This window comes from Cinclus cinclus, chromosome 1 (assembly GCF_963662255.1).
Source record: "Cinclus cinclus chromosome 1, bCinCin1.1, whole genome shotgun sequence".
Taxonomy (NCBI): domain Eukaryota; kingdom Metazoa; phylum Chordata; class Aves; order Passeriformes; family Cinclidae; genus Cinclus; species Cinclus cinclus.
Window position 1 is genome coordinate 17,680,472 of NC_085046.1, and position 22,204 is coordinate 17,702,675.

Genomic DNA, 22,204 nt, shown 5'->3' on the forward strand with positions numbered 1-22,204 from the left:
ATGAAAATTATCTGAATTAACAAAAGATGGGGTGTTTATTGCAACACTCAAAAAAAAAGATGGATTTTGTTACAGCATATAAAGACTTGTCAATGTATTAGCTGAGTATTGCAGTTTTATTTAGCAAGTCTGCTTAGTAGAATTGTTTAAATGTTTTTTAGAAAAAATTAAAGGAGTGAAGGTCTTTTTCTTTCACTGAAATTTAGCAGTCCTGTTAAGCATGTACTGGCTTATTTTCTAGGCTCACTTTTTTTCCAGCTGTGAGTGGGAAACTTCAGGAAATCATTCCTAAAAAGCACCTTGAGGTGACTAAATTGCTACTTCCTTTATATCAAGATGGACAAATTGAAAATCTGCCAACCACAGTCACCAGTGCAAGTCCTGCTGGACTCCCACCCAAACAGATGACACGTTTTGCCTCCTCTGTGATGCAGATATGGGGGATTGATAGTTTCAAAGGTAGGAAGTTCTAGACCAACCTTGTAGATGCTGAAAGCAAGTGCCATTTCTCCCTCTTTTCTTTGTCTCCCCATCAGGATAAGAAATACTGTCTTAGGAAATGCTGAAATCATTTTAGAGGCTTTTCTTTCAATTGCAATGGCATGAGTGTCCACAGTCAGCAGCAAATAGGAAATGACTGTGTGGTACCTGGTCTGCTTTGAGAGGGTCTCTTAGAAGTCTGCAGGAGCACAGCCAAATTTCTTTTTATCAAGAGGAGCAATACTAGCAGAGCTTCTCATGTGTTGTATCGCATGCTGTTAACACTGCCCTTTCAGAAGTCTTTATTTGCACACTCAGATAATGAAACAGCAGTGCTAGCAAGTAGCAAACCCTAACTTAGAAACAGGACTGAAGCAACTCTCACTAGTGGCCTTTTTGTCCTCGTTACATATTACAGAACAGTTAACCAAATAATTATTGCTAACCAAATAATTTATTTTATGATATTGCACTGGGCATGGTGCTCATACTCTGGTAATGGCATTGCCATTTTAAAGATGGGTACACTTGGGACCAGAAAGGTTGAAATCTGGGTGTCAGCAGTAGCCAGGGTTGAAGAGATAAAGTTTTTAAGTGTCAGTACTGTGGTAGTCACAGCTGAGAGGAAGGGCAAGGGGTTCCTAGTCTGGTACTCAAGATGCCTAGCTGGCATTCCTTCACATGGCACAAACTTTCTGTATGATTTCAAATAAAGGTTCTGCATCTCAGATACCCATATGGAAAATTGGAACAACAGTATTTATTTTAATCCAAATTCTATAGTTAAAAGCTGTAAGATAGGAATGGCCATGTCCACTTAAGAGTTGAGTAACTAGAAATTCTGTGATACTAAACTCTTGTTGGAAGCTAGATTAATTTTCATCTCATAGAACATAATCATATTGAAGTACAAGTCACTTAGTAAGTGTTTTTATAGAAACAACACTTCTTTTTATAAAACTTTATAAAAGTACTTACTTTAGGATATATTCCAAGTACTTGATGTTTATTGAAAAATAATCAGTGTATTTTTGCTAGTATGGATTAGTACTTTCATGGTTGGATCTTTAACAGAAATGATGGTCAGAATAGGTTGTGTATCTTGTAATGTGTTATAACTACTTTGTGATGTTGTTAACAGCCCTACGACTGAAGATCTTCCAAACTGAGAACTTCAACTTAAAACTTCTGTATCTTTTAAATACAGAAATCTTCTGAGGTGCAAACTGATCAAACTTGGTGTGCTGCTCACAACTGACCTTGCTTTTGTGGCATTTACTACCAAACTTCTGTTTGCATTTTGGGGCATACAATCATACTCCTTTTGTAAGATGCTGATTTGTATTCATTGTCTCTGCAGCACCTTAAGATATTTTGCCTATTCTTAGGCAGTTTGAGCTTAAAAGTGTTTTGCTGTGAAGTGGCACAACTACATTGTGACTTCATTCTGTGCTTCACTGCTTGAACCTCCAGTACAGCTCCAGGACAGGCAGAAAGCAGAGCTGCAACCCAAACTGTGCCAACGAGATTCAGCAGGACTTATGTGTCAATCTAAACTGGGTTCAGTTGACAGTCACCAATTTCTATATTTGTTCATTTTCTTCATTTCATGGTGGACAGGATTGTTTTCAGGTGTCTTTAAGACTAAAAATAGTTTCAAGTCTATTTTTTATTTTGCCAGTTAAAAGGTGTGTCTGTGATATGTGCAGATTCCAGTATACAGTTAGTGAGGAGAATTCCTTAAAATTAGCAGAGGAATCCAAAATTGCAAAATCTCCATGGTTTCAAGAGCTTTGTTGCAGTATTTGGTACCAAATACTACCTGCCTTTGTTAAATAATTGAAATGGCTTATTCAGTTAACTTGTTCTAAATTCTTCCAAAACCTGTGTTTCTAATAACTGGGTCATTTTGGCATGAAGGAACAGCAACTTCAGTATGCAATTGATATTTAAAAGCTGATTGTTGATTATAGATTTCATGTTTCCTCTTTGGGCCTTGAGTTTTTTTCATTTTCTCAAAGTTCCTCTGTTTGAGACTTGGTACTAACAGAAAGAGGAAAGCTGCTGAATCCTTTCTAGTTGGTGTTGTGGCTTAACTTTTCCTTGGTTACACAAAATATATGTGAGTCTTTTTGAGTAGGATTGATGTAGTATGGGCATTTTTATTCTGGAAATAAAAATTCATCCTTCAGGAGTTCTCATCCTCAATGTGTGGTTTTGGTTTTTTTTCTGCTTCTCCCAGTGGTCTTTCTAATAGAAAATTGCTTGCAAGGCAAGTGATTAGGAAAAAAAGACAGGTTGTAGGTGGCAAATTTTTTCAAGTTTCCATTTTTAATGGAATATAGTGACCTTAAGGACATAAAACAATTTATAGATAAAATACAGGGAATTTACACTTCATTGCTCAGGTCTATTGACCCCAAAATGCAACCGCAAGGTAGGAACTAGCAGAAAGTTGGTAATAACAAATAATAACCCTTGCTGATGACAACACCATAAATGTTCATCATAATAAACAAATACTGAGAATGGAGAAACATACAATTTAAATGTGGTCTGGGACAACACAGTACATATTGCAGCAGTGCAATGTTCAAAAAGTTCTTGGGTTTTGACATAACTACCAAATACGCTATCTGCTTAGGTTGGCTTGTTGTGTTAACCTAGAAGTTAAAAGTTCTGTCAGATGGAGTCTTCTCTTTCTATGAGGCTGTCTGTGGAACTCAAGAGTTATAAGTTAAGCAGTTCAAGATTTTAATTTTTAAGCACTAACCTAAAAGTAGAATAACTTCCTGATGAGGAGGTTTGTTTTTGCATAATTTTTTGAAGGTTTGTCATCACACAAATATTCAGCAAATAAATGTGTTGGTTTTTGGTATTTTGTATCTAAAATGGAAAAATATATTATATATGTTAATCCTCATTTCTGTTTTTTCTTTTCATTTTGCAGTTTATTGTGGAGTGTCATGGGAATACACTTCTCCCCCAGTTTTTGGGCATGTACCGGCTTACTGTTGATGGAGTTGAAGTATACATGGTTGTTACAAGAAATGTGTTCAGCCATCGTTTATCTGTTTATAGAAAATATGATTTAAAGGTGAGAAATAAATGCTGCTTAAATAACTGACAAAGTAGCTGAAAATCTTTACTGTAAATGTTAGGTCATGTTCATGCTTGAATATTGCTCAGAATTTTAATTCATTTATATTGTGTTATGCAAGAGCTAGCATAACTGATTTAATTCTACAATTAGGTTTAGCCAGACTAAAGGATGACATACAAGTTTATCTGTTCTGTGCATTTTTAAGCACATCAATTTAGCCAAGTGTGTTTGCTAAATGCTTCTAGTGGTTAAAGGTAAAACCCTTCACACTAGTACAATAATAATTGTGCTTTTTATAGGTTTTTTTAATCAACTTTATGGAAAGCCACAGTTGATTCTGCAGAGGGCTTTTTTATAAAATGACTTAATAGCATCACTTAAACTAATAAATGCTGCTAGCAAAGTGTATCACTATTGGAAAATCTTAATAATTTATCTGATATTTTTTAAATAATTCAAGTGTAACAGAGAAGAGTCTTTAAAAACCAAAACATCTGCTTTAGTTTTGTTTCAGAAGCTTTATCTGCTCATTGTGATTTTGACAGTAGTTAATATATAGTGCTTACAACAAATACCCAAAACGTAGTCTTAGTCTTTCTACCCAAGGAATGGTATTTTAATTTCCTCTGTAAAGAATCCCCTTGGAAACCTACTTCTTTCTAATACATTTAATTTCTGTGTGCTGAACCACTAAGTGCATCTGCAAGCTTGGTTTAAGATATTCATTTATCATTCTGTGTTAAGAGATTTGTAATGCTATGTAGTGCACCATCCTTTCCTACTGTCATGTTTCCGTAGCAGTTGCTTAAATAGTTGACTGAACTTGATTTATAAGAACTGATTTCCAGATTGTCAGCCATTTACTTTCTGATATTCAGTATAGGCAGCAGTTACCAGAGAAAGCTATGGGGTTTTGTTGAGAGAGCTGTGATTAGAGCATCATAATGTCCAGATACATTAAAAAGGGCACAAAAGCACAATAGAAAGAAACAGTAATTATATACAATATGTTCTTAACAGTCAACAGCTCTTTGTTATTTACCTCTGTGAATGCTTCTGTAGTCTGTTCAGTTTGTCCAGGTGGATAACATTGCTTTAACCTCTTATGCAATTCAAATTTAACATCAATATCATATTCCTCCAAACAGACTCCTTCACTGAACAGATTTATAGTGACATTGCATATATTATAAATTACTTTTTCTTTATATTCTTTGCTATAGCATCTACAGTAGATTCAGGGTCCTTTTTTGTATGTTAATTTTTTTGACACCAGCTTAGAACTCACTTTATAGCAAAAGTCTCTACCTCTGGAGATACAAGAAAAAAAGACCACAGATCAGCATAGAATGTCAAGGGTATGTTTTTGGCCACGGATGCATTTTGTTAAAATTGTTTCAATGTCATATTTTTACCAAATGTCTAATTTGATATCCTCCCTAATTTTTACTAGTATGAATCTTATTTTCTTTTCCTTCAGTTTGGTTTTCAGTTGATCTTTTATCTGGCCTAATAGTCTCTTAGAGTACAGAATACAATATGGAAGGTGTCTCCTGAGCAAACTAAAATGCTAGACTTTTATCAAGTTTTATTATCAGTTAAGAATAATTCAATGAAATCCCTGCTTGCTGGGCCATACAAAATAACAAATACTGTCCCATATATCTTGTCTCACCATCACTTCTGAGTTTTCTAAGTTTCTTTCTGCAAACAGAATAAAACTTGCTATGAAAGAGTGTGGTTGGGGATCCTCACATTCTTTAAATAGTAGGACCCCACTCCAGCACTTCTTTACACAATGCACACCCTTTAACAAACAGCAGAGCTAATCTACCCATCTTTCAGCATCCATTTACCATATTTGTAGTTACTATTACTTGCAGTGCTGTTATGTGATAAACAAATGCTGGTGTTTTTAAAGGTGTGGTCCTGCTCCAAGAAATTTTTAAGGAAATATATAGGTGGGGGGTTTTTTTGTTTGGGGTTTTTTTTTGGTTTTGTTTTTGTTTTGTCAGCTCCAGGTTTTTCAGAAAGCACCATATTGCCCACTAGTTTTAATCTAAAAAATAAATTTTAAAAGAAAATCCAAAATGTCTTTGTCAAGCACTGTATGTCTTGTGAATCTGCAGTTGGTCTCTTCTTTTTACTCTGTGTTGCTGTAAGATGCATTGTTCTTGTTTGTACTTTATGATCTTTTTAAATACTTTTTGTGTTTATATTGTGTGACATAATTTTCAAATGTGTATTGCAAATGTCCAAACAGCTGTACAGAATAGGCTATTCCATATCCATAAAGCTAAATTGGCACAAAAAGATGAGAAGTCTGCCAAGCAAACTAAACTTCAGCATGATACACTCAAAATGAGGATGAGAGATGAGGACAAGCTCCAGGAATTAGGAGGACAATAGAAGTAGAGCATTTGAGGTTTTAATCCATCTTTCTTCTCTCATGATGCATCTTCTTCACATAATTGCAGCAGTTCAGGAGTCCTGGACATTCTACCTACTGTCTCACCTTTTTTTAAGACATTTCTCAAGTTCAAAAGGATACAGTTCATCCATTTTTTGACTTGTTACCATAACATTTTCAAATTAGCTTCTGACATATGCACATTTTTAGATCCATTTTTTCTGTTTCAGGGCTCTACTGTGGCTCGAGAAGCCAGTGACAAAGAAAAGGTATGGTGCATTTCAGTTTCTTTTTCAATTAATTAATCTTCTAGCTAGACTCAGAACAAACATAACTAGTGCTGTTCTGACTCTTTCCTTTTTTTTTCCTGCTGTATTCTTCCCTTTTGAGTTCTACCTTATCCCTCCTTTATCTATCCTCTGGTTCCTGCAGACCTTTGAATATTGGTTTGCAAAGGTGTTGAAATTTCAGAGGTAAGTGAACCAATTCTCTACCTCCTCCTTTTCATTTTCTCTTCTCTTAGTTTTTTCAGGGCCTGCCCTGTGCTAGGAAAACATCAGAACTTTGTTCCCCTCTCTCCTGCTTCATCTTTTTTCTCTTTTAATATTGAGGTTTATGAATATTCCGTGTCAGTTAATAGAATTATGTGATGGGACACCACTTCTAAACTGAGTGCAAGGATGAACTAAACATTGAATTATGACAGCCCTTGGGTATATAAAGCTCATACAAATGAGCAAATGACTGAGAGACTTAGATGTACATGTAGCTGTAATGAGAGACAGTCTTCCTCAAATTCTGGGCTGAAGACTTGCTCTAAACAGAAATAGATTGCTCTTCTTCACCTCCAACTTCAGTTCTTTTGGAAAATTTAATGTTCTCAGTTTTGCTTTGTGGTTTTAACGAAATAGCCGGATGGCATTTTAGGAGAGGTTTCTCTGGAGATTCTACAGATAATTGGAAGTGGAACATAGTCTCCATCAGATAAGATGACTTAGATCTCAAATTTGGGTAAGGTCTTACAACCCATGGCCCTTGTTTTCTTAATTTGTCCAAGCACATTCCTCCTGAATTAGCATGGATCGTTCAGCAGTTCACTTAAGAGACTTCATTTTATGTTGCCCCCAAATTCCATTCAGATCATTTGGTTTTTCTCCTAAACAGTAGTTGTGCCATACCTTCCTCTCTGAGTCTTCTACAAATCACACAACTGCACTAAAGGAGTAAGGGACATGAAGTAGCTGTCAGTTCTTGCTGCGTGAAAAACTGTGCCAGGTTTTCCCACCTTCCCTAAGGCATGATGGTACATTTAAAGTTCTTCTTCCAGCATTAGGCAATACCACAGCCCCACATGTGAGTTGCAGTTACAATTGCCAGCACTAGCTCTCTCTTGCTGTACCAGGCCCTCAAGATCATGTCTTCAATGGTCTCTGTTCTTTCCTTTGTCTTCTGTTGTTGTTCTTGTTTAGTGGCAACTACAGTGTTTTTAAAGTGCAGGGAGTAACCCTTCAGTGTCTTACAAACAATACCTAATGTCATTGAAAACCTCTGCTGTACTATTGAAATAGTCTGATAGAAAGGAGGACAAATTATTTGGATGGGACTGCTTCAGGTTGCAACATTAATGCTTGGACGATTAACATCAAATTCAAAAGTATTATGTACAGTCAGCTATACAGGAGCTGATACTATACTGATGTTTAGCAAAGTAGTTTTGAGCAATTTTGGGAATATGCCTTATAATAATTGATTAATAATAGTACACATGTATTGTAGCTAATAGATTGAACCTCAAAGAAAAAGTGCCTTAATTTTTCTACTGTGTAAGTTCATGGCAGAATTACTATTGAACTTTCTTATAGATAAATTGAAACAAAACTGTGAGGTTTTATAATTGTATACAACAAGTATTCTGTAAATTTAATGTAAAATCATAATTTCTATAAGGCAGATAGCAAAAATTCTTATCAACTTCACATCAAGAGCCTTCCCTTTTGAGTACTTCTCTGAAAAAAATGCGTAAAAGCCTCATCCGCCTAATTCTTAATCTGCTGTTTTAATCGTTTGATTTCTTGAGGATGGAGCTGCACACATCTTACTGATGTTGTAAGCAGACAGTCTGAGGCTTTTGGAACAGCTTTCTGTCACTCATCATTCCCCTCAAGCCCCAGTGCAATGCAGCAGGGAAGTGACAAGCTTGCATGCAGAGAAAAGATTTCTGAGAAAGGGAATTATTGTGTAGACTTCTACATTCATAGAGGGGGAAAAGCATTTTATACTTTGAGACTCTTAGGCATTCAGGCAAGGGAAAATTAGTATTTTGTTTATTACACGGGTTTTGTTTAAGTTTTAGAGTCTGCTGTTTCATTTGAAAGGGCCAGAATACATTTTGCCTGTGGATTGCGTATGTTCAGGAGGTTTGTCATCAGTATGATCTGAATCCCCTGTAGCAGGCACGACAGCAGATTTACTCACTTTAAACTACTTAAATGTTTCTAACACATAGTTTTAAGGTTTAAATAAAAAGGATGTTGTATGTTTATATGAATAAACAAGGAAAGTTTGGTTCTGAAACTCTGAGGAATGCTCAAGAGCTGCTGTCATGAGAACTATCTCTGCACATGTGCCACTGATTTCAGGACCTGAAATATATGTAAATGGTCCATTATTCCTGAGTGGCAAGTGGAGCCCTGTAGCATGTTTTTTTACTTCCATTTTCTCTCTTCCATTTTCTCAAACTTTTTGTTGTCATCTGTGAGAATCACAAATCAATCTGGAAAAACTTGACTTCGAAGGGGGGAGGAAGATGTTGTAGCAAATTCTCTGAAGAGATTTTGGCATCTCCTATCATAGAAGAAATTGCTCTGAGTGATTAAACAAAACCAGGCAGTCTGAAAACCTGAGCTGGTGTAATAAATTATTAGCTTATTTTGAGTCAGATGAAAGCAAAACCACCAATTTGTTAATATTATCTTGAAATTACATTAATATTAATAAATTTCAATTAATTACAGTATAATTACTGATTATAGCTGTATGCCTATTCACATGTGAGAGGAATAAAGGAAACTTCTGGTACTAAAAATGTATGACTAAATTGTCTGGCAATGGGTAGTTTTTAAATGGGCTTATAAGTAGTTCACATTGAATTTCAAATTACAACATTCAAGTAAACAAATGGTTTTCAAAATATTGAGAATAATATGTTTACTTCTCTTAAACTGCAGAAGTCAAACAGAAGAACAAGTCCTTCAGTCACATTGTAATGCAGACTGCAAACTTCAGATAAATTACTTTGTAAAGGCAAATTTGGTGATATATCTGTTCTTGAGTCTTCTTATCAAACTAAAAGTTACTTACTCAGTTAATTAAGAAGAAATAAATATGCAAAAATATTTCATGGATAATAAATTGGAGAAAATGGTATCATTCTAATTCAGTTTGGTAGTGTAGCATAAGTATTAGTATTAAAACATTTTTTAAATCAGTTTTTAGGATGAAAAGTTGTCTGGTTGAGAGTGGTGCTTTTCCATCCTGTTTGCAGTTTACCTCCTGTTTGACTGTCTTCAGCTGTTTAATATCCAAACATATGGATGAGCTCCAAAACTGTCACTTCAATATTTTGTGATAATCAGTACAGAAACAAGCACCATTCCCTTTAATTTCTCCTTAATACACAATTCCTTTCATTGTGTTACAAGTGAAACTTTTAATAGTAAAGGCATCACTTTCTTGGCAACGTGTATCATAACACGAACTTACAGATGCCTTGGATTTTGAAAGAACTGTGTGTTTCAACAGTTGTCAAATTCTGACAGCTGCTCCTTTTTGTTTTTTAGGCTTTACAACTCTTTTTTAATTTTTTATTATTTTAATAGTGGGCATTTTCTCTTCATTCTTTGGAACATTTTGCCCTCTTAATTGAAGTGATAATGCAAAACTCCCCTGGTGGTCTAGCTGCTCACAATTATGCCATACTTGCAGTACAACATCAAATTAGCAATAACAGTTGAGTCTACTTGTACTGATAAAATAATCTAAGATGTTGCTTGTGAGCGAGCAGTTCAGAAAGAAATTTGAAGAAAAATAGATGCTAGCAGAACTGATGCCTACCACATTTCATCTTTCTCAAGCAATTTCAGAGATTATATGTTTTTAAATCAATCTAAAACTGGTTGGATTTCTAGCTCTGTAGTGTGTGTTGTTTCGTAAATCACCATTCATAAATGCAGAATAATTATAGTCAATACAATTGAATAAAGGATTTTCTATTCAAGTTTCTTTTTGGAAAGAGATTGCCATAATTGACAGCTATGTTGTATCTTAATTAAATTGTATGCAAAATGCATAGCTGTGATAATTGGATTGGAAGTTGTCACTAGACACGAGCTCTGTGGTTTACTTTACATATCACAACATATTCATTAACTGATTTCTGAGAGGAAGATATAACCTAAGGAAGAAGGGCTTTAGTAGAGGAGCATAGTGACGTGATCATTCAGTCTTGACTCTATTATTTTACTTATGATGACACGATGTAAAACTTTATTCAAGGTAGATAATTCCAAAATCTGAGCTATTTTTCCCTGCTATTTTAGGATTGCTAATTTCAGAACATTTTTGGATTTATCTCTTATTAATGAGTTCAATTTGCTTCATGTGCTGATCTCACACAAGAGACTTGTGAAGTGTCTTAGATTTATCTGTGAAATAAATCTAAACATTGCAATCTACAGAGATTATAACTTTCAAAACATCACCCTCCAGGTTTTCAAAACAAATTATAGTTTGCCTTTGCATGATTTTGAGGGGTGTTTTATTTAGAAGTCTGCTTTCCATATGTTAAAAGAATTTTTTAAATAACAGGAATTATGTGTTGCATTTTATGTTGCATGTCCCTTTTGCAGTGGGAAGACGTTAATGCTAGGGATAATTCTGGATGGATTTCTTTGAGCATTGGAAAGACAGTTTCTATTTTGGTACATGCTTGAGTACTTCACCCTTCCACAGCATCTTGCACAATTTCTTTCCACCCTGTGGAAAATGCTTGTTGTACTGGCTAAAGTCATTCCAGTGTTTCCCTTCAAACCCTATTTTGGGGTCACAGCTCTATTTCCATTGCCTTTTACAGATCTGTGTTGTCAGGTGGAGCTGCAGACCCTTTGTGTAGAAATCCCTGTCTAGGGCAAGGCAATTTGTACAACAAAAGTTTGGACCCAGCTTACAGAACTGTTGGAGGCAAGAAGCTGCATAATTCCAAAGGAAATTATTCTTCCATTTTGTTAGATCTAGTGACTCCAGAGTTTTGATTCAATTTAAAATTACCTGTTCCAAATTATTGCAAACTATATTTAATATTATGACCCATTTTTTTTCCAAACACTGCCTTCCATGTATGCTGATGAGCCAAATACTTAAAAAAAATAAAAGGTGTATATGGACCATTTGCTGTTTAAAAATTCCTGGGTGTGGACCTTCACTCTTGGCAGATGTTTTACATAATTTTCAAAATTTATAAATTTTAAGCCAAATTTTTCCATTATTAGCTGCGTGAATAATGTAACTTGTGGCTAGTTCCAGAGAAAAAAACAAGGCTGCTATGCAACATTTCTCCTAAAACCTAAATCTCGTCTAGATGAGAAATTGCTGCCAGGTCACGAGGACAATTGGTCTTTCCTTTTGCAATCATTTATTTGGAAACTTACCTGACCTACAGCTATTTTAGCAAGCTTCTTCCAAAATATGAGCATTAATGTTAGCTATGACCATTATTTTTCATGTCATGATGTGTACAAAATCCCTTTGGGAGAAACAAAATTGCTAATATTCATTTCAACTCATTAGGATAGGATGCTGAATTGAGATGTCCTTAGAAATACACAAAAACTATTTTCATGTTCGTCTAGAAATAAAACTTCTCCTGGTTCTTACATTCCAAGATTTTTTTTAAGTCAAAACAGTATCAGCTCTTTCACTATACTTTTATTTTGAATGTGGCTTTACACATTCTGTCATCTTGGTTACTAAGAAATCTTTATTGATTTTCAACCTTTTAGAGGCAGTGAAATCTTCCTGCCATTTACATTCTCTGTGACCATGGCAAACTTTGGAACGCAAACTTTGGAATGCAAACCTGAAATGTGCCAATAACATGGTTTTTTAATAAATAAATATTTCATATTTGTAAATTCTATTGTGTCTTTCTTACGTCTTTAAGTAGGAGGTTAAAAAGTGAGGTGGTTCAGAAAGAAAATCTATTATTAATTTTGTGGAAGTAGTTAGATGCTCATCTCCTGTGCAGGTCTTAAAATATTTAGTTCTTTAATGACAGTAATATGTTCATTATAATGAATTACATTCTAGGAGAATCATTTTCCACCAAGGATTTTGCTTCATTGGAAATATTTGAGACATCATAAAAAATTAACCATATCAATTATTTCATTAAAGCAAAGTCACAATTTTTTTCATTCAGATAATGTTCTAAAGTGCCACAATGGGATTCTATTTGTGTTTATTTCAGCATGTAAGAAATTATCATAGTGGGATTTTTTTCAACATGAATGAATGTATTATTAATTTGGCATAACTACAAGAGCCCCTCCTAGTTGAGTATTTAATAGGTTTTGATTCTTAAATTCACAAATCAATTTTAAGACCAATTTCAGTTAAAGTACTGCTGGAAGCACTTCTGCTGGTGGCTGTCATTAGTAATATGTGGGACTGCAACAGTATCCTAGGGTCTATTCAGTTTTAAATAAATAGGGAGAATAGTATTGCCTAGTACACAAAAAAAAAAAAAAAAAATAAAACCCAACAAACTTTTTCTAGTAACACCCAGACAGAGGGAAGAGAATAGGCTGGCAGGCATCATGCAAGTAATGTAGTGAGGGCAACCACTGGCACAGAGCTTCTTAGCTTCTGTTGCTTAGATGGGACCCACTGCTTTTACGTTGTCCTTTTTCTTCACTTGCTTCAGAATTGGCTTTTAACTTTCATGGTTCTACACTTGCCAAGTCTTTACAACCGTGGGTATTTGGGTGAATAAAGATTACCTCAGATAAACGTTGTCAGAGGGGTGATTGTGGACTCGGGTAACCTGCATACAAGGCAGTGAAGAGTCTGGCTTTTTGGGAGTGCTGACTCACTTCCCAGAACGTCCTTGGGAGTACCCCTTGGGTCTTGTGATGACGCGAAAGAGCTGCAGCAGTGTCAACTTTGCTAGCTCACTTTTATTAAAAATAGATCAGAGACAAGGTTAAAGTGAAGTATGGCACCTGCACAACTGGCTTACCAGCCCTAGCATCTTCCAAAAAAGACACTGCTTGTAATTTAAGTTTATTTTTATTACTGTAGCACTGTCCTGAGTGGTGAGGCAGCTTCCTCTCACACCCCACTGGTGTGACTGGGGCTGTGCTCCACAGGAAGCCTGTGGCAGAGCCTAGAGGCAAACAAGCAACTCAGCATCTTTACCACATGCACACCCTCCCTCTGTGCTTACCCTCCAGCTTTAAGCAGCACTAGAAGGGGGGTTTTTCTGTGCTAATGGGTTTGTTTCACTTTAACCTCTGCCTCATGTAATTAATGATTTGGATATACTCGGTGGAAAAATAATTGGGGGGGGGTGGTTTAAGTGATTTTGGGCTAAAAATAAAGGAAGCTTGGTTTCCTGCATTCTTTTCATTATTGCTTCATCTTCAATTATTTCATCCAAATCTCCTCTCCATTCTTAAGCATCCCACACACTGAGTTCCATCCTCCAGTGTTGGCAACATCCCTGGATCCACAGTCCTGCCTCTGCAGATTTAGCCCTGTCCATGAAACACTATGCTCAATTGAGTATGGTAATCTCTACAGCTGTTAGCCTGGAACACTTACCTGATGTTACCCCTGCCCGTTTTTGTCCTAAACCTCCTACTGAGTAGGCCAGAAAGAAAATCAATGCACACTGTGCAGTCATATTGTGGTAGACAATTCATTGAGAGCTTCAAAAAGTGTCCAGCGTTGTTTTTGAGTAAAGCAGGAGAGCACTGCTGAATGACTCCTCCTTGGAAGTGGAGTCTGAGACAGAAGAACTGTTATAGCTCCATCTCAGCTGCTTGGGTGTTTGTTTTCCTTTTTTTTTCTTTTTTTTTTTTTAAATATAAATAGAGGATCACTGTTAGAGGATGTTTTAATGTATCAGAATGTTCTAGATGCAAGACAGTAATAATTCAGAGCAGCCAGACTAGGACCTTATTTTTTTTCCAAATTTACTAGTTATTGGGATGCCTTGGATTTAATAATGGATTTGTAACTATTACAATGTTACTAAGTTCTTAAGTGTTTTTGAGCAGTTATTGGAAGAAAAGGATCACTTTCCTAAACAAAAGTAGCATTGTGGGATCTCAAGCAATTCACAAATTACAGGTCCAAAAAAATGAATTCAGGCAGTTGGGAAACTGAGTGTTTTGGCCACCTCAGTGTACACAGCCCAACAGCAAAAAGAACTTTTGGCCATTGTGAAGATCCGTAAGGGCTTTTCAGAGTCTGCTGTGGTGCTTACATTTTAATGCTGTGCCTTCTAAGATATATGTATATTGGAGTAGAGGAAAGAAGCTCTCAGATTTCTTTTTTTTTTTTTTGCTGTGTCTTAGGAAGAAAATAAACTTTATGAAAAATACCATCTCCAGTAAGATTATAAGCAATGTCTGACCAGTTAAACTTACGGAGGACATTCCTATATGCTGATGTTAGCTGCCTTTTATTCCTAACAGAAGGACTTTTAGATTAAGAGCAAATTATTTTATTCAGGGTGCTCACCAGTTCTTGGCCATTGACAGTTCATAGGAATTGCAGCACTGGTTGTTCTGTAACATTTTCTTTGTAAAGGAAATCTGTTCTTCCATACTATTGATTAAAGATGGGACAGGGAGAAAGTTTGTTCATTGCTCTTAATGGGCAAATTTTTTAAAACCTCTGATTACAGGAGTTAGTATTACTTCTAGTTGCTTGAATGTCCTTAAGGAACTTGAAGAGGCAGTGGTCTTCTCTGGCATTTGCTACTTTTCAGCAGAATTTCATAATTCACATTCATTTGATGTTTTCCAATTGTTATTTTGTATTAGGCACTTGTAAACATACACAATAGTTATGCAAAATGCAATCCAGTCTGACATCTTCTGTTAGACCTGATGCAGGCCCTTTGTTATGAGGTATAGATTGTGTTTTGACTTCACTTATTGCCAGTCACTTTGACAAATAACATCTTGGAAGAAGCTCAGTGCACATCAGTGTTCAATGCAAATCCAGTATTGAATGGAGGTTTTGTCCTAGCTACATTTGCTGCCCAGTTAACACAAACCTTCTAGGCCCTTTCCAGGAGGGATAAGCTAAGGAAAGAGCTCCATGAGTGTTGTGGAGGAGAGGCAGCTCGGGGGTGCCTCCTCAGGCACAGGGGCTGCACCAAGCCAGCAGCTTTACCACACTCCTCTTTGCAATCCTGCTCTTACAGGAATTTTGGTTTGTTTTAGGCCAAAGAGCTGCCAACGTTCAAAGACAATGATTTTATTAATGATGGCCAAAAGATTCATATTGATGAGAATAACAAAAAGATGTTCCTTGAGAAACTCAAAAAGGATGTTGAGGTAAGAACGTGCCTGTTCAGTTACATGTGATTAAAATGTGTGGCAAATTACAGATGTCCCAGGAAATCGTACCTGTAGTTCGTTAATTAAAGCTCTTGTTTATAAAACTGTAAACACTGACTGTTTTAAATGAAACACAATTTAAACTTTCAGGAGTTGATCACTGCTTTGCTGATGTGATAAATGGCTTGCTGCCATAGCTGGTTGCCAAACATTGTTCCTGCCTTGATGATGTGATGTTAAATGATGGTACTGCTTAGTACTTTAATGCTTTACAAGCCTAGTACTTCCAAATGCCCCCAAGAGAGAGGTGAGTATTCTTAGTTGTATTTTACAGGTGGAGGTCCACCAGAGCTAAGGCCAAATACAGACTGTGGTCAATAATAGAGGATGGGCATCTCCCCTGCTCACAGCTGTGCATGCCCCTGTTGTTTCATATTAGTAATCCAGTTTTAAATCTTTCTTAGTGTCACAATAGTAGAGTGCTTCAGTAATCTACATACAACAATTGGATTCTCGTTATCTTAATGTAGTCTTTCATATAAATTTGTAACGTATTTGGCTGCATATAGTAAATACTTGAAAGAAGAATGTCAATGCATAAATTTAATGAAATCTTTTTACTGATTTTGTTCAGCTTATAAAATAAATATCAGACTAACTTGTTCACACAACTTGCCTTTAGTTTGCATAATTTAAAATATTTTTCCTAAGCACATTATTTTGCATCTTTATACTCAAAGACTAAAATCTGTTTTCAAGTAAAAAGGCAGATTTGGAAGAGACTTGGTAGCAAAATGTGTCTGTGACTTAATAAGACTTTCAGCTATTTATAACAAAAGAGCTCTGTGAATTGACTTTCCGAATTCTTGAGATCTGTATCTCATTAGTTGTACAAAACGAAATACTGTTATTTAGAATTTACACAATCATTTGTTTCTGAAGAAATCTAATTTCCCATCATAGTAACAATGGGAAATTTATGGTGGTGAAGATGATGAAAACATAAATACTTTCTGAAATATCAATGTGTGTTTATTTTATATTTAAAATATTGTGCTCTAGAGATAAGTTTATTTGGGTTTAAATTTTGTGCTCTTTTAGCATGTAATGCTGTTGCTGACTACTGCTTTTACAGTAAGTAGGTTGCAGATAATATCTCAAGTGTGTGGAAGGAATGTGGAAGATACTTTCTTACCCTGAAAAGTAGATTGGGTATGATCTGTATCATTTACCAGACTGGGAATATAATGGCAAATTCTAGATTATGACTTGAGAGGTTGTTTTTATGGGTTTGAAGTTTATACAGAGAGTTGTTTAACATCTATGTAAACCACTAGTGTGAAGTGATCTGGCTCCTGATTTTGACAATGGTAAGCTATTCTTTAACCCTGTTTTTCTTTTGTTGGTTCTTTTGCCCTTATTAGATAACTGGTAGACACACTTTGTAACCAATGTGTAAAAGCTCACATTTCACTATAATGAAAAGAAATGTGCAACACTTAGTATATTACCATCTTATCAGACAGTATTTATAGTTAACATATCATGGAGTACTATTCTGAGCTATATGGCTGTATATCTGTTCTTGTTTTTCGTTAAGCTTTGTTTCTGTATTTCTCTGCTAATCAAGTCATATGTCCCCTTCCTGCATTCAAACACAAATTATTACTGCTGTTCTGATGTCCCCTTGTCTGTTTTCCCATCTCCTTACTCCATTGCAGGTGTCCTGAGAAAAACTGCATTTTTTTTCCTCGTGCTGATCTCCCTAAGTCTTTTGTTGTTAGCAGCAGCACACTTTTTTTCTAAGAGCCATTCTCATACAATTTGTAGCTCACTGTTTTTTCCCAAGAGTCCATTCTCTTTTATGCCATTTTGTATTATTATTAGTAGATTTTTTTTTTCCTCCTGTATTTACCAAGTTGTGAATAATATGCCTGGAGTTCTTCCATCCCATTGCCTTTGGCCAGTCTCATCGGTTTGTCTTGCATATTGTTGTGCATCATCTCTTCAAACTTAGATCCCTTCCAGTCATGTGAAGTCTATTGTTTTATTATATTGAAATAAATGCTACTGAAATCATTAAAAAACAGTTTCTTCTTAAAACCTCCTCTCAGTCTCACAGTATTTCTCCTAGCACTTGAATTTACAGTTATCTCCAGCTTGTCTCATCTCAGAATCAGATTTTGACAAACTGGAGTTTCTCATTCCCTAGTATTTTATCTTTTTCATCACCATCACTGTCTCTGTGCCAAAGTCTAGCTCAAATGCCTTCTTCCCTGATCTGCTCTAAGTTCCTTTTTATAATCATTTAGACTTTATAAGAACTGAGGCAATTTTTATTTTCAGCCACTTTCTCTGCATATCACAAGCATGGACTTCACAAGTTTGAAATCACTGTACTGCTTTTAAGCTGCGGCACAGCTCTGTCCTGCCTATCCCTCACCCCCTTGAGCAGTTTATCCCATTTTCCTGATTTTATGCCTTCCTTATTTCCATCGTCCTCTTTCTGCCTTATCCTGTTCTCCTTAACTAAAATAACTCTGTGTTTGTACATGAAGTGTATTCGTTTTTCAGTTTCCTACAATCTCCCATCCTTATTCTTTATTCAGAACCACTCTTTCATTCACATACTTGTTTTGCTTTCATGATGTAAATCATGTAAATCACTGTGAAGAGAATACAACATCATTTCATGTCTTCAGGGTGTGGAACTTCACAGCTTTCCACTGCAAGAATATTAGAACACTTTTTCATGATTCTTTAATAAGACTTAAAAGGGTTTGAGAGGGTGGGTTCAGCACCAGATCATAGCACACTCTGCACCTGATAGCACAAAGGCTGTTCTGGACACTGACAGTGACAGAGCAGTCCCCACCTCAAGTGCTGTGTGTGGTCTTGGGCCCCACAACATGAGGAAGTTATAAAGCTGTCCAAAAGAGGGCAGAGGATGCTGCCACAGCATTAAGCCTGACAGAGTTCAAGAAGCATTTGGTCAGTATTCTCAGGCACATGATGTGATTCTTGGGGATGTTTCTGTACAGCCAGGCCAAGAGTTGGACTTGATGATCCTTGGGGGTCACTTCCAACCCAGAATATTCTATGAATCTGTAATTTAAATGGAACACGAGACAGGAGTAACAGTTGTCAGCTTGTAAGCACAGTGGTCTTCACTACTTACAGATTTTTTTTTCCCTGAGGCTTTTGGAAGAGTGGGCTGCATTGTAAGATTCAAGTAATTTCTATGCTGCTAATGCATTTTAGTAAAAGCAGGTATCTCTTTGCCAGCTTTATCACTTAAACTTCCCTTTTGCTCTCTCTCAGAAGTGCCTTAGAAGTTTTTCTCAACTGGTGACACCTTTGTGTAACTTCTGTTTGTAAGTGTAGCTTACATTTTTCAGCAATATTGATAGACTGCTTATTATCACTTTCTAGTTCCTTGCTCAGTTAAAACTCATGGACTACAGCTTACTGGTTGGAATTCATGATGTTGAAAGAGCTGAACAGGAAGAAATAGAGTGTGAAGAGAATGATGGAGAAGAGGAAGGTGAAAGTGATGGGACCCACCCCATTGGAACCCCTCCAGACAGTCCAGGAAATACACTGAACAGCTCACTGCCTTTGGCTCCAGGGGAATTTGATCCAGCTATTGATGTTTATGGAATAAAATCACATGAAAGTAAGCAGTAAGAAATACTTTTGTATTAAGGTGGTTTGATTCTTGCATCAGAATCCTGAAGTCCTCACAACCATGTAAAGGGAAATGTAAACTGTAAAAAAGAAGTTCATTCTTTGGAAAAGGAAATTTGTTCTTTGGTGCAGCAGAAAGGAGAAAATTTCTATAATGTTTACCAGTTCTTCAGCAGTTAATTCATGGGGTTTTCATCCCTTCCAGAAAGTCTAGTATCTATAATTGGTCTTTTCTGGCATATAACACTGTTAAACAGAGTCTAAAAAGAGTGAAAAAATAAGAATTCTGAGTTATATTTTGGGTTTTTTTGGTTGCTTTTTGAAAATTTGTGCACTTATATCCAATTTTTGTATTGCAGCTGAGAAAGTCATTATAAGGAGTGTGTAAGAAGCCTGAAACTGAGTTTAATGTTAATGTGTAAAATTAAGTATAACTAGGTATCTGTGGTTGTTCAAGACAGGAAAGTTACCTTTTCTTTTTGTTTATAAGCATTGATGTGAATAAATACATGGTTTTATTCATAAAGAAAATATGTTCTTAAGCTGCACCAGGGGACATTTAGGTTAAATGTCAGGAAAAAAATTCTTCACTGAAAGAGTAATTGGGTACTGGAGTCATCTGCTCAGGGACATGATGGAGTCACCATCCCTGGACATGTTTAAAAAAAGACAGGATGTGTCACTCAGTGCCAATGTTTTAGTTGATGAGGAAGTGTTAGTTCATAGGTTGGACTTGATGATTTCAGAGGTCTTTTCCAACTGAGTTCATTCTGTGACTCTGTTTATTGACACAGAAGCATTACCTCCCATATAAAACTTCATCATTTTTCCACAAAGATGAAATCCATGTTACTTTAACTGAGCAATAAATCTTATTTCTGAATGTTAGATTTTTATTTTCCGCTCATTTAGGGGTTTAGCATTATATATGAGTGCAGTTAAACTCTCAGTTAAGGACAGCTTGAGCTCGTGCTCTTTACGCATCTCGATTATGACTGACTTTGACCTGTCTTAGCTGCTGACTGAGTCTTAGCGAGTCTTCTTTGTTAGAAGGAGAACTCATTGTTAAGATATTTCAGAAGTGCTTACTGCCCTGTGTTTGCTGTTGGCAGATGCACCCAGAAAGGAAGTGTACTTCATGGCCATTATTGACATTCTTACTCATTATGATGCAAAAAAGAAAGCTGCCCATGCTGCAAAAACGGTAAAGCATGGGGTAAGTATCTGGGTTGGTTTCTTCCTCTTACTCCATTTATATTCATGCATTTTTGTTTAGTGCCCTGATTCAGGACAGTTCAGTAAATCTAGGGAAAGGGGAAATAGATCAGAAATTTTTTCAATTTTTTTGAAGTTTAATGTGCAATAAAGATGTACAGAGTAACTACTGCACATTACATACTGAGAGTGGAACTCCTTTTTCAGCTGCATGCACAGCTTTCTTACCCACAAAGAGTTCTAGTGGAATGCTTTTTAAGACTTCGCCCTGAATTTGTGAGATGCACCTTATTCTTGCAATCAAAGCTGTCCACCACTCTATGAAACCTGTCATGAGTCTAATTTCAGATGCAGGGCCCTAATGATAATTTCATTATTTGGTACAGCCTGCTGAAAGTTAGTTCTTCAGCATATAATGTGGCTCACTCTAGAAGACTTCTTCAGAAAAAAACCCCCACAATTTACAAAATCAGGCATAAAACCATAATTTATATATTAAATACTCAGGGACTGTTCAGTGAAGGCTTCTGTTTGACTGCCATTATTTAATTTTGACTAAAATTGCTGCTTAGCAGCAGACACCAAAGAACTGTGGTGAAACATCCCAGTCTTCCAGACTTATGATTTGTGTCTACCATTATCACTCCTGTGGTGATATAACATTCAAATTTCATAAACTTCTTAGAAAGAGCATATTCATTCTTGAGGCTAAAATCCCTCTTGTGTCTAACTATCTAAAGGGTCAGGGCATTGTGGGAAATTTCAGGCAAAGGGCTCTGTGCTTTTTACTTACAGTAGGGAATGATGTGACCTGCAAAGACCTGTAGGAGGTATTTTTTTGTCTCACTAAAGCAATGTTCTCATTACTCTCTGCTTTCTGGGCAGCCAAAAGTTGATGCAAACCATATGCAGCCATTATCTGGCAATTATTACTGAACTTTGAAAGTAGCAGACTTTAAAAACTCACACTTCTGGCTTAAATAACAAATAGAAATAAGTTGTGAGTAACAGATAGGATTATTGAAGCTGATTGTGATTAGAACTTTTTACAGAATTTTACTTTCATACATCCATTTTGTTTATTTCTCTGTCTCCATCCTGAGCCACATGATGCTGAAGTTCATTGATTAATTGCATGCATGCAACTTTCCTCTTTTGTAAAAGAGGAAAAATAGAAATAAAAATGTGGGTAAGTCTCTGAAAAACTCAAGTAAATATATGAATGAAATCATGACTTAACTGACATAACAGTTGTATGGCTTATTCATTGAGTCCAGATTTAAATGCATAAATGTTGAAAAAGTTTTACTCTTACCATGCATTTTGAACTAGGCTTTGTAGCATTCAGGTTAACAGTACACACAACAGTGTTACACAACTGTTGACATGCCAGATATAAGTATGGCAATTCAGTCTTCTCTGTATGAGGGCACTGCTGCTCAGGAGACCAGAATCTGCTGGTGAATCAGTGGGGTAGCATGGCTAATGTGCTGTAAAAATTTGTACAGAAGACTGAAGTACAATGAAAGTAAAGAGAAGCATGCGAAGTAAAAAGAAAATTTTTCAGAAATGGAAGATAGCTGTTACAGGGGTGAGTACTGACTATCAGTCTCCTGTGAAGCCCAAAAAGGCCCCAGTTAGATTCTGATTGAGGGCCATTACAATCTGTGTTTCTAGTCT

General features: G+C 36.1%; 1 protein-coding gene across 3 annotated transcripts in view; it reads left to right on the top strand.

Moving 5' to 3' along the window:
- Positions 1–22,204, top strand: part of PIP4K2A (phosphatidylinositol-5-phosphate 4-kinase type 2 alpha) — a 107,631-nt gene that overhangs the window by 80,574 nt on the left and 4,853 nt on the right. For all 3 annotated transcript variants that reach the window (XM_062507386.1, XM_062507402.1, XM_062507393.1), the window contains 5 exons: positions 3,431–3,577; positions 6,224–6,262; positions 15,506–15,619; positions 19,055–19,298; positions 20,422–20,525. In XM_062507386.1, the coding sequence (XP_062363370.1) occupies positions 3,431–3,577; positions 6,224–6,262; positions 15,506–15,619; positions 19,055–19,298; positions 20,422–20,525 (648 nt within the window). The remainder of the gene's footprint in view (positions 1–3,430; positions 3,578–6,223; positions 6,263–15,505; positions 15,620–19,054; positions 19,299–20,421; positions 20,526–22,204) is intronic.